The 16475-nt window shown below is 41.5% G+C and overlaps 5 protein-coding genes across 5 annotated transcripts in view; 1 reads left to right on the forward strand and 4 right to left on the reverse strand.

Moving 5' to 3' along the window:
* The window catches only part of LOC118407668 (tropomyosin-1-like), a 1169601-nt gene that overhangs the window by 813656 nt on the left and 339470 nt on the right, over positions 1–16475 (forward strand). The window lies entirely within an intron of this gene.
* LOC118407610 (zinc finger protein 25-like) overlaps positions 1–16475 on the reverse strand; it is an 865280-nt gene that overhangs the window by 782006 nt on the left and 66799 nt on the right. The window lies entirely within an intron of this gene.
* Positions 1–16475, reverse strand: part of LOC118407627 (zinc finger protein 525-like) — a 976997-nt gene that overhangs the window by 773073 nt on the left and 187449 nt on the right. The window lies entirely within an intron of this gene.
* Positions 3468–5312, reverse strand: LOC118407697 (zinc finger protein 813-like). Its single transcript, XM_035808215.1, has 4 exons — positions 5072–5312; positions 4341–4582; positions 4064–4277; positions 3468–3643 (listed from the first exon to the last, which is right to left on the reverse strand). The coding sequence occupies exons 1-4, from the start codon at positions 5310–5312 to the stop codon at positions 3468–3470; spliced, it is 873 nt and encodes a 290-aa protein (XP_035664108.1).
* Positions 13425–15131, reverse strand: LOC118407698 (zinc finger protein 665-like; the record flags this gene model as incomplete). Its single annotated transcript, XM_035808216.1, has 3 exons — positions 15117–15131; positions 13840–14972; positions 13425–13548 (listed from the first exon to the last, which is right to left on the reverse strand). Coding segments are annotated over exons 1-3 (1272 nt in total), but the record flags the coding sequence as incomplete, so codon positions are not given.

The following is a 16475-nucleotide window of genomic DNA, read 5'->3' on the forward strand; positions in this document are numbered from 1 at the left end:
GAGTGGGAGAGTGTGTGTGTGTGCGAGAGTGTGCGTGTGTATCTGCGCGTGGGAGAGTGTGTGTGTGTGTGCGAGTGGGAGAGTGTGCATGTGTGTGTCTGTGTTAGAGAGAGTGTATGTGTGTGTGTCTGTGTCTGTGTGTGTGCGAGTGTGTGTGTGTGTGTGTGTGTTTGTGTTAGAGAGAGTGTGTGTGTGTATGAACGTGTGTATTTCGTGTGTTCCCACCCCACCCCTACGATGCCCCATGCGGGGCCATTTGGGGGTACTCCCATGTTACGTAGATTTGCGCAGGATCCATGATAGCTGTAGGCCTGACTGGCAGTATAACTATAGTATAGGGAAGTGTCTGGCATGTTTAAATAATAATAGGAGTTCCTGTAGTGATTACTGATTTTTCTTTGCTCCAAACCCCATATGCATGTATTTATTAATAATGAAGGATTTAACGACACCCAACATAAGCATCACTGCCCAGGACACCATCTATGATTTGTTGCAATTTCAATAGAATAAACATTCATACCATACAAGAAAGGCTATACCAAGGAGCTTTTACATAACGCCCTTGATTTACTACTATACAAGTACCCCCCCCCACCCCCTCGCAATTTCTGTCTACATTTGAATAGGATGAATGTGCAGAGTACCAGACATGTACCAGGGAAATTTCAACAACTACGAGTACGAAGCACCATGCAGAGAGAAGCACCAAAGTCCAGGTCTAGACGTAAACCAAGGGCATCTACTGATTCTACAACATTATTTTTGTATCGCTCGGACTAGTAAGCGAGAAGGCAGACATATCAGTCCTTTGTGTAGCGTGTACTCTTCAACACAAGTATAGTAACTAATAACCTTCCTCCCACGCTCAAAAGAAACCAAAGAAAACGAAAACAAACCTCTCATTTCTGCGCGGCGGCCATCTTGCCTGATAGAACAATGACCTCACGCTGACCCAAACGGTCTCCCACCGCAGTTCGTGTCATACAGCATTCTCCAAGCAGAGGTTAGGCACCGGCAGTTTTTTTAAACATTTTTTAGTCGTTTTTACCGATCTTTCCATTCTGTATTGTATCTAGCTGTGTCAAAACCAAAAGGTAAGGTTTTTGACAATGCAAGATACAATACAAAACAATAAGCCCGATAAAAACGACTAAAAATGTAAACAAAAAACAAAAAGCAGCCGGAGCCTAACCTCTGCTCGGAGAGTAGGCATACAGCACCTATCAATATAATCCCTTGCGTCCCCCAATGTTCACAGTGTTAAAATGGTGTAGAACTTTGGGGTTTTAATTTGTGCGCGTTACATTTATAAGATATAGGGTTAATAACTCGCTTTCTTTCATATATTGAATGATGTTTCATTTGCAAAAGTACCGTCTCGACCTAAAAATTTGTCGAAAAAAAAAAATAAATGTACGGAGCCAAGTGCAAGTCCGGACTTGAAAAAAGCTATCTGTCACTTACATACATACATCTGTCAGTCATATTCCCTTTTTTTGTTTTGAAACATCTAAGACCTTTCATTGACATTGAAATTTGCACTGGAAAACGTTTCGTGTTTACACTGGCTGTATATACATGTAATTTGCATGTATTTTTCACATTGCATTTCAATTCATGCTAACATGCAATTCTTCATGAAATTTGCACTGGAAAACGTTTCGTGTTTACACTGGCTGTATATACATGTAATTTGCATGTATTTTTCACATTGCATTTCAATTCATGCTAACATGCAATTCTTCATGTACCCCCCCCCCCCCCCTCCTCCTCCTCAAAAGAAAGAAGGCTCTCTAGCGCAAATAATATGCCATGATGGGTTCAGGTCCGGACTTGAAGTGAACTGGACCTGGACAGGAACTGAACCTGAACTGCTGGACCTGAATCCGGACCTGAACCTGAGTTTAGGTACGCACCACTAAGTGTAATACATAACACTAGTGTCTAATAAACTACAAATATATGATACAATATGATCAATGCTATTGTCGGTTCTGCGGAAGAAAAGCAGGTCGTTATCGATAATGTCATATAGCCATTATCATACGTCAAAACAGCACACCATTAAACTGATTTGCAGAAAACCAAGATGACTCTTTATTTCTTTGAGGGTTGTTCCATTATGTAAAATAGGGGTTTCAATTGTAATCTTTAACCTCACTAACTTCATTCATTATCATACACATATAATTTTGTCTATAGCACTATCAGAAAGTACCTTAGAATTGAATTAAAACAAAACAATTCATATAGCAACATTACAAAAAATGGACCAATAGAAACCTTGGAAAAGCGGATAATACTACAACGTAGGAAAATGGAGTATTCTGATTGGTTGACATCATCAACTATTGTCCTTTCCTCTTACCTATTTAACAAGTTTTGCACAATTCTCTTTTCTCATTTAATAAATCACAAGTTTTACACATTTAGATTCTCATATCTAAACAAAAACACATTTAGAAATACAAATTAACCTTTCTATAGATAGAAACCAGTTTTACAAAAACATATACATATGAAACAAAAACGTTTGTGATGATTCTTATCCAGGAATTCAATGATAATACTTCATCTATTCAATCTGTACCAAGAAGTATTTTGCTTGTTCCTCAAGTTCTTGTAAACTTTTTTTTTCTGAGGAAAGAAGTCGAATGACTGCTGAAATGACCGATAAACTCGTTTGTATTTTCAAGAGGAATAGATTGAATTAAACTATTATATCAAACAGAACTACGTATACATGTATTATCATTTTTACTTAACAATGCATAATAGCCTGTATCACTACATTACATGTTTACTGTAACACTACATTACGTTTGAGACCACAGTATTGCCACTAACTGTGTCCATGTTTGGGACAATACGTTTGGATCCGCACCATATTGTCATTGTTGCCAACAGAATCTACGCTTGTGACAATACTTTAGGTTTAGCGTTTGCATTTTTAGCAGTGACAACAAGCTGAAGTACAAATTATTCTTTCAAAAGCATGTATATACAAATGTTCTATTGATTTTTATTTCTATCTTTTTATGCACTTAGAACATTGTTATTGATAAGTGTCCTGTCCAATTCCATATGTATGGTTCTGTCACCTTTGTAATAGCCACATGCTTGTTGGGCAGCCCTGGCTGTGGCAGCCAAACCAACAAAGTAAATGAATAAAAATAAAATAAAATAAAAGCATCAACTGGTGGATTTTTTTGTTTGGCTTCGTAATGTCGGGATAAGGTAGACCTCTGATAATCTCCAAGTAGATCCTACGGTACCATAAGATAGTATCAAAAGCTGACAGAGGAGTGAAGCCGGCCTAGTGCTACCCGGTAGCGAAGCATAATAGGCCGGCTTCACAACTCTGCCAGCTTTTGATCCTATCTTATGCTCCTGTAGGATCTGTTTGGAGATTAGACTTCTGAGCTGTCCTGTACCCACAATCCCTACAAAAGTGAGGCTTCTCACTAGTGTTTTTTTGCTACATGCCTCTCTAAAGTTCCTTTCAGCGCTGCCGAATAGTCACACTGGTCACATCTGTAGGGCTTCTCCCCCGTATGCTTTCTCATGTGTTTAACCAAGATGGACTTTTTATCTGCCCTGTACTCCCCACACATGTAGGGTTTTTCACCAGCTTGTTCTCCTGTATGGCGTCTTAGATGTTTGGTCAAGTTGTTCTTTTCAGCTGCCCTGTATCCGCACTCACCACACATGTAGGGTTTCTCGCCAGTGTGTTTTACTAGATGTCGTTTCAGGTTGGATTTCTCTGCAGCAGAATAGTCACACTGGTCACACTTGTAGGGTTTTTCACCTGAGTGGGTTTTCATGTGTTGGGATAAGCGGTACTTTTCAGTTGTCCTGTACCCACACTGTTCACAAATGTAGGGTTTGTCACCTGTGTGTGATGCTAGATGGTTGTCCAAATGAGATTTTCTTCCTGCAGAATAATCACACTGGTCACACTTATAGGGTTTTTCTCCTGTGTGGGTTCTCATGTGTAAAAATAACGCACACTTATAAGCCGTCTTATATCCACAATCTTCACACTTGAAGGGTTTCTCACCAGTGTGTGTTGTAGCTATGTGCCTCTTCAATAGATATTTCTGTGCTGTAGAATAGTCACACTGGTCGCATTTGAGGACTTTCTCTTCTGTATGGGTTCTCAACATGTGTTGGGCTAAGAGGTGCTTTACAGCTGTCCTGTACCCGCACTCCCCACACATGTAGGGTTTCTCACTAGCATGTTTTGTTGCCATATGTCTGTTCAAATGCGATTTCTGTGTAGCAGAATAGTCACATTGGTCACACTTGTAGGGTTTTTCCCCTGTGTGTGTTCTCACGTGCTTGGCTATGTTGCCCTTGTTAGTCGCCTTGTACCCACACTGCCCACATATGTAGGGTTTCCTACTGGTGTGCTTTTCTACTGTATGAATGTCGAAGTAACTTTTGTTTACTGCAACATAGTCACATTGGCCACACTTTAAGCGTTTTTCTCCGGTGTAAGCCAACCTGTACCCACACTCTCCACACATGTAGGGTTTCTCGCCAGTGTGCTTTACTGCTATATGCTTGGTCAAGCGGGCTTTTTGTGCAGCAGAATAGTCACACTGGTCGCACTTGAAGGGTTTCTTGCCGGTGTGCTTTGCTGCTGTATGCTGCTTCAAGTGGACTTTTTGTATTGCAGAATAGTCGCACATGTCACACTTGTAGGGTTTTTCGCCAGTATGGGTCCTCATATGTTTAGATAAGTTAGCCTTTTGAGCTGTCCTGAACCCACACTCCCCACACATGTAGGGTTTCTCACCGGTGTGTTTAACCACATGCCTTTCCATATTGCCTCTGCTCTCCTGTACCTGGGAGGTTGATGTGTTGTCAGGTTGGGGAAACTTCACATCATACGTTTCCTGCTGCAGGCCCATGTCTGTTGTCTGGGTCTCCCTGCTGTCACTCTCCTTCCCAGGGTGCTCAAAACAGTCACTCTCCTTCCCAGGATGTCCAACACTCATACATTGGGCAGGGATAACCATACTCTGGGCTGGGATAGGTGACCAAGGTACAAGAAATAGGGTACCTCCCGTATTGCCTATGCTCGTCTGTGCCAGTGAGGTTGGTTTGTTGTGTTTTTCTGAAATATGCCTGTTCAAATTAGACTCCAAAGATGCAGAATAGTCACACTTGTCACAGTTAAATGTTTTTTCTCCTGTATGGGTCCTCATATGTAGGAATAAGCTCGTCATTTCAGGTGCTTTGTACCCGCACTCCCCACACATGTAGGGTTTCTCAACGGTGTGTTTAACCATATGCCTTCCCATATTGCCTCTGCTCTCCTGTACCTGTGAGGTTGATGTGTTGTCAGGTTGGGGAAAGTCCACATCACACGTTTCCTGCTGCAGGCCCATGTCTACTGTCTGGGTCTCCCTGCTGTCACTCTCCTTCCCAGGGTGTTCTGTACAGTCCATCTCCTTCCCAGGATGTACAGGATGGTCCATCTCCTTCCCAGGATGTTCTGTACAGTCCATCTCCTTCCCAGGATGTTCAACACACAGCTCTCCGGAAGAATGTTCACAGCTGGAATCTTCCATTTCGGCTCTGTAGGGGGAATAGATTATGGAATGAAAACTTCTCGCTGAAAGTGTGACACACCCTAAATAAAGGGTTTTGTGTTAACCTGCAAACTACGACTTTCTAAACCTGCTTCCTGCAATTCCAGTTCCCAGATGTTACGGTCCACCAACTTCTTAAAGGTATGCTACGTAATTATCTTTGTGTCCTCCCAAGTTAGACCCTCTTGGCTGTAAGTAACAACTTCCAGGCCTCCAGTAGGCACCCTAGGGGGTGGGCTAATGAGTTTATCACACTCGAGCTGGCTACAGGGGAAGATCTTCTTCTTTTCAAACACTCAATTTTTTTCACTTCAGAATAGGATATAATCATGCACTTAGTCTATTTTGTAGGGTATCAAAAAGCTGAGGTTACATTCCCTTCAAAACTGCAACAAATCTTGCAAAGATTACGTTTTTCAAAAACCCTGGTGTAACTGTCATCAGACACCCCACTGTGCAGTCAGGCACACAAGACACTGACAAGCCAGATGTGGGCGTTTCCCTAGAAAGCATGGAGGTCTACTAGGAAGATCACAGATTGTAGACATCATCTGACATGTTTGTTTGATGCACTGATGTTGCAACTTCTCTCACTGAGCCTTGATATTCAATGCTAAAGGGTACACTTAGCTTACAATGTAAAGAAACGGCAGGAAAATCTACTTTTTGTACTGTCCAAATATTACGTAGCATAGCTTTAGGAAGCCGAAAGAAAATAAAATTGCTTGAGACAAACTTGCAATATTGGTCTACTATATTTGGGAAATTATAAGTACTAAAGTACTGTCATGTAACTCTAAAGCGCATCCCGACAAACTCAATAAACTCACTCCTGAATAAGGCCTAGGAAAAAAAATGTTGTGTTTCCTGTTTCCCTACCTACCCTAAAAAAACCTGCCGACCCTAGACTTTTTTTGGGGGTGGGCAGTGGAGTCACATAGCTTCCACTTAGAATTTTTATTCAGCCTGCTTCCTATTGAAGTAAAACACTACTTGTCCTGTCTAATGAAGGATAAATGTATCTATCACGCACAAAATTAAAGTTTGACATTAAAAGACAAGTGTCCGCATGCATTTCAGTTTACTTTGTTCAACTGTATTGAAATATGTATCACTAGAGTTTTGGCCAGCCTAAAAAAGAATACAAGAAAAAAAAAGATAATCCCTACCTACCGACCCTAATTTTTTCAGGGCTGAAACAGGAAACACAACATTTTTTTTCCTAGGCCTAAATGTCGGATACTACTAAACGTTGCTAAAACCAGTTCAGACTAAACTATAGACAAAGTTACACAGGGAGTACGAAGCTTTGGTTTTATGTGTTACTTAATCCAAATTATGCCAAATACTACACTGTGAACCAAGACGGTGACCGCCCTATGTTCCGAAATCCCTATATTCCGAAATCTCTATATTCCGAAATCCCTATATTCCGAAATCTCTATATTCCGAAATCCCTATATTCCGAAATCCCTATGTTCCGAAATCTCTATCGTCTATGGAAGTGTTCCAACACACTAGTGTACCGACTGGCTTTGTACAACAACCTGGGAGTCGACCAAAGCTACATAAGTCCAAGCTGCGGACACGCGGTCAGCAAAATAGGAAGTTGCGGCCAATATATTATATCATGTTACCTTCTTTAATATTCTCCTTTTTGTGTTATTTGGGATGTCTTGAAATCTGTTAAAACTATAATAATAATAACAACAGAGGACTAACGTTAGCTCCATTGCAGATTTTAGCCGCAAACTTTTGTTTAGGCAAACCTAAACGCGCACCATCGGCAAACATTTAAATGTATCATTCTTGTAACGCACCTAACCTCGTACCATTTTGATAGCATCATAATTTCAATACAATTCTTGACGAGGAAATGAAAAGATACACTCATGCATGAAAATGACATACGATATTTGCATGTATACTAAAAATTATTTTCAGATATGTACGCGAGTATCTCGGTCACCCATAAATCAATCAAAAACGAGACTAGGTAAATGGTTTACGTTAAATGTGGTTAGTAAATGAAAAAGTTTCAGCATAAATTTGTGATTGAGTTTGGAGTCTTTGGACTCTGTTTCAGGTGCTAAAAAAAAGTTGAACTTTTATAAGTATTCTAGTTTATTTCTAAAAATAACAATAAACTAGAATTCGAATTTCAGGTGTTTTCAGCTCAGTATGACCCATGCGACCGTCGGAATCGGGTCGGCGTTCAGGCCGGTTATCATCGGGAAACTGTCTCGCTTCTTGGGTATTGGCTATCGACTTGTAAACGCCATCCATGTTACATGTACATGATTATAGTTGTGTGTCACAATAGCTGTGTGTCAAAATTTCGGAACATAGGGATTTCGGAACATAGAGATTTCGGAACATAGGGATTTCGGAACATAGAGATTTCGGAACATAGGGATTTCGGAACATAGGGATTTCGGAACATAGGGCTTGAACCCACTAAGACGCCGTAGTCTACATCCACACTGCCCCCCTCCCCACCAAAACTCCAATCACAAACACATTACTAATTACAATTTACCGCTGAACAAGTACCAACCAAACCAGGAAGCTTTAACAACAATCACAGGTCTTACCCGTAGGTTTATGATGGTTTACGGTCTCTACGACTCTGGGATTCCGTAAAAATCGCGTCAGTTTGGAGGAGATGATTCCGAAGATGCAGTACAAAATGGCGGACGTCAGATCACTAAAGGGGCAAAGGTCAGAGTTTACAAACCTGATACTACTTGGGTCAAACTAGACATTGCCGCGTAACGTTTTACCCTTCTGGTTATGAGACTGAAAAAACGGTCTACCTCGATTTCTACATGTCGGATTGTGTAGATTTTGGAGACATCAAAATAGAAATAAAACTTTCTACGTCTCTTTCTACGCGTCAGATTGTATCGAACTTTGCCTTTATGACAATTCAAGGTGAAATCCGGAATAAAGGCTATTATAGCTAAGATCTATTTTGTTCAATTGACATACAGACTTCACAGTATTTGAAACACTGCGAAAGCAATGACGTTATTGATCTATTTGATCTATGATCTAAATTTACAACACATATTTGTCTTTCTCTACACTTGATTTCTTTGACAAATCGTTATCTTAAACAATATTACGCCAATATTGAATATATCTCTAACGTTACATATCTAATGGTAAAACCGTAGGATTATTAGACGATATGAATCATCAGAAAATCACAGGCTTTGTTTAAGCTAGCTTTATTTTGAGACAAGGTATCATTTATGAACAAGATACATTGCTTTTTGCTAAAAATAAGAATAATTGTGTACAAACTAAGTATGTGTGTTAAAGACCAACCCCGTACTATAAAACCACCCAATAAATTCGGCTTACGTAAACTACTAGAGCTCAGTCTTCTGTTCACTGTGGTGGAGTTCACATCGGGGAAGGCTGGCTGAGACGGCTGACCAACACAAGTTTATTTTCAATTCAATTTTGATATTAGGATACTACATTAGGTATTAAAGTATGATTATACATAAAGCTTTACCTAACCCAGAATATAAAGTAATGAAAATGTTGGCTTGTCTTACTCTGGTACTGTGAGACATACCTGACAGTTACATGTACAGTCTACATAGCCCCTGTTGGTACACTTGCAAACAGACACCACATTATTAGCCATATTTCTAGACACATAAATATCAGAGCTAATTCAGTTATAAGGAAGATTTTCAAGTTGCAATCATGTGTAGATACAAAAAGACATTTTGATACAAAGTTGGCAGAGCAGACTTGAAAGTTTCAATTTGAACACAAGGTTGGTTTCCCAAAATTTGAAAGTTGCTGTTATTAGGACCTCGATTATGTAACTTTGTTACAGCTATCTGGATCATTCTGCAGGGTTTGATAGTGTTTCCTTGAAAACCAGTAGAGAAAAATATTTGAATTTTTGACCAGTATTTTATGCTAATCTGTCCCTGCCTTTGTTTCCAGTGTGTAGACAGTCTGAGATTTTTATTAGTTTATGTATTTATAGGGGTCAATTCACCACTCTAGCTGCTGGGATGGTCACAGTAGGGAGTACTTCCTTAGTGCTGTGCCCAGGGCACACCTACATGGTCTTTAAGTACAAGCATAATACCACTATACACAGCGCACGTACGTATTGCTGTAGATGTCAGTCATTGCGTACTTTTTGCCATAAATACAAAGAATACAAGTGTATAAACTGAATGTATGTACCAAGCAGATGTATAGAAACATCGTGCGTATTGCTGTAGATGTTATTTTTCCGATGAATTCGGATAAATCAACGGATATCAAAAAGATTATGATACTCATATGATTATAGAGTCAATTCTAAGTAACCATGAGTATTTTTAGGTGATATTTGTAATTAGTCTGACATATTTTTAATAAAAGAATATCTGAGCGACAATAATTAGATTCTTTAAAAAAAATTGACTTAGAAACTACTCATCTATTTGAATTCTTTTGAATATTTTAGAAATATTTTGAAAGTAACTGAACAAAAATATCTTTATTTAGAATAATTGTGAAAACCTCTTGTGTGATTATTTCTCATTTACAAATATTTACAAAAATTTGTATACTTTGCCAAATGGTAAAATTAGTTTATTGCCCCCATAAAAGTAAGCCCTATTGTTGCATCTGTATATTTTTAGATTTCACTGCTGGGCACTGGTGGATCATTTGTGGTGGGCCATTGTTGCATGGCACCCAACCATACTTTGCAAGGATGTGTGAATTGCTATCTTCCCAGCCCACTGAACCATTTACAAAAAATGGTAGAAAATGGTAGAAAATAATGGTAGAATGCTGTTATCATTATTTAGAAACCATTAGACGTGTCCAATTCCACACCATGAATATTTCCAAAGTTTAACAGGACCATGGAAATATTTATAAAGTTGAAACGCTGTTAAAAATATTTCTAAAGTATCAAATGCCCTAATTTCTAAAGTATCAAATGCCCTAGACATATAATTACAAAACTTTAAAATGAATTCTAAACAATGGCAACAAACATCTGCACGGTGTCTTGGAATGGACTCTAGGTATTTCTAAACTTAGCGTAATGTTAAATTTTGTCTACAAGAATACATCTATACCTAGCTATCCATGTGCCAAAACTATCTTAACCTATCTATATTATAAATATAGACTTATACATATGTGAACATTTTTGTTACAAAAGAGTAGGTACTAATCCCATGTACCGAGATAGGCTACAGTTTACATGGAGACTCATGGAGGGTCTCTTCCACCGAGGGCAAAGACTTGTGCTCTATTATCGTAACATTTGAAGATTACGTTTATTTTCGATGCATTATTAAATGTATGCTAGTCGGGTGAATGCTTGTAGCCTTTCTGAGTACGGAAGGTGGGATATACTTTTCACCAGTTTGGTTGCACGATGTGACACTCTTTTCACTGGCACTGTGTCTCTGTCTCTCTTGGCCTTGGAGGACCATATAGCCGTTGCGTAGTCTACATAAGGGCGCATTAGGCTCTGGCATCCGTCTGCCTCGGAAGATAATGGTAGGCAGGCAGGGTGGGTTAGGCACCCCGTCTGCCTGGCCTAGACATGACTTTTTAGGTTGAAGGAGGGGTGTGCACTTCCCTCCTATCCGCCCCCTCGTCTCCTGGCGCACTAAGTCCTACAGGGGCAAGAACTGCCAAGGCTGCAACGATAAGACAGCCCCAGCAGACGCAGGTTTGTTGTTTGGAGTTTCCGTCTCCTAGGAAGACTTCCGACCAAGGATGCAAGGGGTTCCTCCTACTCCCGACTCGTGTGTCATGGCGGGTGCGTCATCCCCGAACATGCCCCTATGGCCTGTCACTGCCACAAAGGCCTGTCACTGCCACTAGCCGCAGCTAGGTACTCATTTACACAGTACAGGAGTTAGGTGAGGAAAGTCGTGTAAAGTCCCTTTCTCAGGGGCACAAGATCGATGACACGAGAACAGTACATGAGAAGAAAAGACTCACTGTCTACATGTGCAAAGGTATACTGTAAATGCATTTAAGTTCGCGAGGATTTAATTTCGCGGTAGCAGGAGAAAGGACTTTTCGCGGTGGTTTTAAATTCGCGGTGAATTGGCCACCGCAAAAACCACAAACATAAATCCACCGCGAACTTTTCTGCATTTACAGTACTTCATCAACCCCAGTACTGTGTTAGCCTTGTTCACTTCTACTTGCACATGTTTACTGAACTTCAGTTTTTTTAATGCTTGAATAAGTCAGACTTTTTAAAAACTAATCCACGCTCCCCACACATACGAGTTTCTCACCAGCGTGTTTTGTTTTATGTTTGTCCAAACTGATTTTCCGTATGGCGGAATAGTCACACTGGTCACACTTGTAGGGTTTTTCTACAGTGTGGGTTCTCATGTGTCGGGATAACGTAGACCTGTCAGCCGTCCTGTACTCGCACTCACCACACATGTAGGGTTTCTCACCGGTGTGTTTTGCTAGATGGATCTTCAAAGTGGATTTCTGTGCAGCAGAATAGTCACACTGGTCACACTTGTAGGGTTTTACTCCTGTGTGGGTTGCCACATGTCGAGATAAGTTAGACTTCTGAGCTACCCTGTATCCACACTCCCCACACATGTAGGGTTTCTCACCGGTGTGTTTTACTACTAGATGTCGGTCCAAGGCGGATTTATATGCAGCAGAATAGTCACACTGGTCGCACTTATAGGGTTTCTCTCCTGTGTGGATTTTCATGTGTAGGGTTAAGACAGACTTTCGCGCTGTCCCGAACCCACACTCTTCACACATAAAGGGCTTGTCACCAGCGTGGTTTCTTTTATGTCGGTCCAAACTGTGTTTCTGTATGGCGGAATAGTCACACTGGTCACACTTGTAGGGTTTGTCTCCTGTATGGGTTCTCAAATGGCGAGACAAGTCAGATTTTAGAACTGTCCTGTATCCACACTCATCACACATGTAGGGTTTCTCACCGGTGTGTTTTGACAGATGCTGGTCCAAACGCGACTTTTGTGCAGCAGAATAGTCGCACTGGTCACACTTGTAGGGTTTCTCTCCTGTATGGGTTCTCATATGTAGGGATAAATGTGACTTAGAAGCTGTCCTGTAACCACACTCCCCACACATGTAGGGTTTTTCACCAGTGTGCTTTGCCAGATGCTTGTCTAAGCTACATTTCTGTGCAGCAGAATAGTCACACTGGTCACACTTGTAGGGTTTTTCTCCTGTATGGGTTCTCATATGTCTGGATAAGTCAGACTTTTTAACTGTCCTGTGCCCACACTCCCCACACATGTAGGGTTTCTCACCGGTGTGTTTTGCTACTAGATGTCGGTCCAAAGCGACTTTATGTGCAGAAGAAAAGTCACACTGGTCGCACTTGTAGGGTCTTTCTCCTGTGTGGATTTTCATGTGTAGGGTTAAGGTAGACTTGCGAGCTGTCCTGTACCCACACTCGTCACACATGAAGGGTTTCTCACCAGTGTGTTTTACTAGATGTTTGTCCAAAGTGGATTTCTGTGCAGCAGAATAGTCACACTTGTCACACTTGTAGGGTTTTTCTCCAGTGTGGGTTCTCATATGACGGTTTAAGTGTTGCCATTGAGCTGCTCTGTATCCACACTCCCCACACATGTAGGGTTTCTCACCGGTGTGTTTTGCCAGATGGCTCTTCAAAGTGGATCTCTGTGCAGCAGAATAGTCACACTGGTCACTCTTGTAGGGTTTTTCTCCTGTATGGGTTCTCATATGTTCGGATAGGTGAGACTTTTGAGTTGTCCTGTACCCACACTCCCCACACATGTAGGGCTTCTCACCGGTATGCTTTCTTAGATGTTTGTCCAAGTTGGATTTGACTACAGCAGAATAGTCACACTGGTCACACTTGTAGGGTTTTTCTCCTGTGTGGGTTCTCATATGTTGGGATAAGGTGAACTTCGAGGCCGCCCTGTACCCACATTCATCACACATGTAGGGTTTCTCACCGGTGTGTTTTGACACATGCTGGTCCAAACTCGACTTTTGTGCAGCAGAATAGTCACACTGGTCACACTTGTAGGGTTTCTCTCCTGTATGGACTCTCATATGTAGGGATAGATGTGACTTAGAAGCTGTCCTGTGCCCACACTCCCCACAGATGTAGGGTTTTTCACCAGTGTGCTTTGCCAGATGCTTGTCTAAGTTATATTTCTGTGCAGCAGAATAGTCACACTGGTCACACTTGTAGGGTGTTTCTCCTGTATGAGTTCTCATATGTAGGGATAAACGTGACTTAGAAGCTGTCCTGTGCCCACACTCCCCACACATGTAGGGTTTCTCACCGGTGTGTTTTGACAGATGCTGGTCCAAACTCGACTTTTGTACAGCAGAATAGTCGCACTGGTCACACTTGTAGGGTTTTTCTCCTGTATGGGTTCTCATATGTCGGGATAGATATGACTTAAAAGCTGTTCTGTACCCACACTCTCCACACATGTAGGGTTTCTCACCGGTGTGTTTTACTACTAGATGTCGGTCCAAAGCGGATTTATGTGCAGAAGAATAGTCACACTGGTCACACTTGTAGGGTTTATCTCCTGTGTGGGTTCTCATATGTCGAGACAAGTCAGATTTATGAAAAGCACTGTACCCACACTCATCACACATGTAGGGTTTCTCACCGGTGTGTTTTGACAGATGCTGGTCCAAACTCGACTTTTGTGCAGCAGAATAGTCACACTGGTCACACTTGTAGGGTTTTTCTCCTGTATGAGTTCTCATATGTAGGGATAAACGTGACTTAGAAGCTGTCCTGTGCCCACACTCCCCACACATGTAGGGTTTTTCACCAGTGTGCTTTGCCAGATGCTTGTCTAAGTTATATTTCTGTGCAGCAGAATAGTCACACTGGTCACACTTGTAGGGTTTTTCTCCTGTATGAGTTCTCATATGTAGGGATAAACGTGACTTAGAAGCTGTCCTGTGCCCACACTCCCCACACATGTAGGGTTTCTCACCGGTGTGTTTTGACAGATGCTGGTCCAAACTCGACTTTTGTGCAGCAGAATAGTCACACTGGTCACACTTGTAGGGTTTTTCTCCTGTATGGGTTCTCATATGTAGTGATAAACGTGACTTAGAAGCTGTCCTGTGCCCACACTCCCCACACATGTAGGGTTTCTCACCGGTGTGTTTTACTACTAGATGTCGGTCCAAAGCGGATTTATGTGCAGAAGAATAGTCACACTGGTCACACTTGTAGGGTTTATCTCCTGTGTGGGTTCTCATATGTCGAGACAAGTCAGATTTATGAAAAGCACTGTACCCACACTCATCACACATGTAGGGTTTCTCACCGGTGTGTTTTACTAGATGATTGTCCAGAGTGGATTTCTGTGCAGCAGAATAGTCACACTGGTCACACTTGTAAGGTCTTTCTCCAGTGTGGGTTCTCATGTGTCGGGATAAGTTAGCATTCACAGCTGTCCTGTACCCACACTCCCCACACATGTAGGGTTTCTCATCAGTACGTCTAACCACATGCCTTCCCATATTGCCTTTGCTCTCCTGTACCTGTGAGGTTGATGTGTTGTCAGGTTGGGGAAAGTTCACATCACACGTTTCCTGCTGCAGGCCCATGTCTGTTGTTTGGGTCTCCCTGCTGTCCATCTCCTTCCCAGGGTGTCCAGAATGGTCCATCTCCTTCCCAGGATGCTCAACACACTGCATTTCCAAAGAATGTTCACTGCTGGAATCTTCCATTTCTACCCTGTAGGAGGGGGAGGGGATAGATTATAGATCAAAACTTCTTGCTAAATCTGTGAAACACACTAAGAATTAGGTTTTGTGTTTACCTGGAAACGGCAACATTTTAGATTTCTATGTCTTACCAAGCATATCATATTTGTACATGTCTTACCAAGCATTTACAGTTCTTATCATCTAAAATATCGAGAGAAAAAAAAAAAACATTACAAATCGTTCTTGACAAACTTACCCTTCGGACAATGTTGGTCTTCTTAATATCAATGGGCGATTCTACTATATAGTGATAGATCAGCTTTTTAAAGAGATGACATGTTTATATATGAAATTTTATTTTTAACCGGAGCCTTAAGAAACCACATACCTGGGTATGACAACGGTGCCGAGTCAGACACTAGCTTCTCTCTGGATGCTGGGAGGGACGCTGCAACCTGGAACAGCATAAATCCATTACTTGTAAAAGAATCCAACAAGCCCCCCCCCCAAAAGACCCCTCTTGTCACATCCATTCATACTTTATTTATCTATTTATTGAAAATGACATTACACTGGGCCAGCCTAGGCAGTCTATTCAAGCTGATGACGGCTGACCCACAAAGATACAACAAACAAATCTAAATTACACATATGTACATAATAGGCCACATAGGCTACGTAAGCTATGAGGAGCAGATGGAAGGTGCTGTAAATCGGTTTGTTGATGTTAAAAATGAATGCAGAGCGTCTGAGAGTTTTTGGTTTGTAGCAGAGTTTTGACCTGGAGAACCATTAAGGAGGACTCCGGTTGAGAGAGACTGGCCGACAAGTTGGAGCACTGAAGAAGCTAGGGTTTGCCGTGCAGCCGTGTGCAGAGGACAGTGAAGTAGAAAGTGTGCAACCGTCTCGGACGTAGCACCACAAGCACAGCTCCGGGTTGTGATGTTGAACTTAGCCAACGTAGAGTTGAGCTGACACCAGCCAAGACGTAGTCTGGTAGTAAGGATGTTGCTCTGGCGATTTCCAAGTCTACGAAACTTCTGGTGTTGACGGGAAGACAGAATGTGATCTCTGCACTTCTTTTTGAACTGGTTGTAAGATATGGCTTCCTTTACTTCCATGGGAAGACTATTCCAGAGTCGTGTACTGTAGGGG

Source organism: Branchiostoma floridae, unplaced genomic scaffold (assembly GCF_000003815.2).
Source record: "Branchiostoma floridae strain S238N-H82 unplaced genomic scaffold, Bfl_VNyyK Sc7u5tJ_1439, whole genome shotgun sequence".
NCBI classification, from domain to species: domain Eukaryota; kingdom Metazoa; phylum Chordata; class Leptocardii; order Amphioxiformes; family Branchiostomatidae; genus Branchiostoma; species Branchiostoma floridae.

Bases quoted from the DNA above. Each gene is read 5' to 3' on its own strand.
- LOC118407697 (XM_035808215.1), bottom strand. From the start codon at position 5,312: ATGGGAAGGCATATGGTTAAACACACCGTTGAGAAACCCTACATGTGT. The intron at 4,583-5,071 runs GTACCCTATTTC...CTGCACAAAAAG, and splicing joins GAGCATAGGCAATACGGGAG to CCCGCTTGACCAAGCATATA. The intron at 4,278-4,340 runs GTGAGAACACAC...TCTGCTACACAG, and splicing joins AGGGCAACATAGCCAAGCAC to AAATCGCATTTGAACAGACA.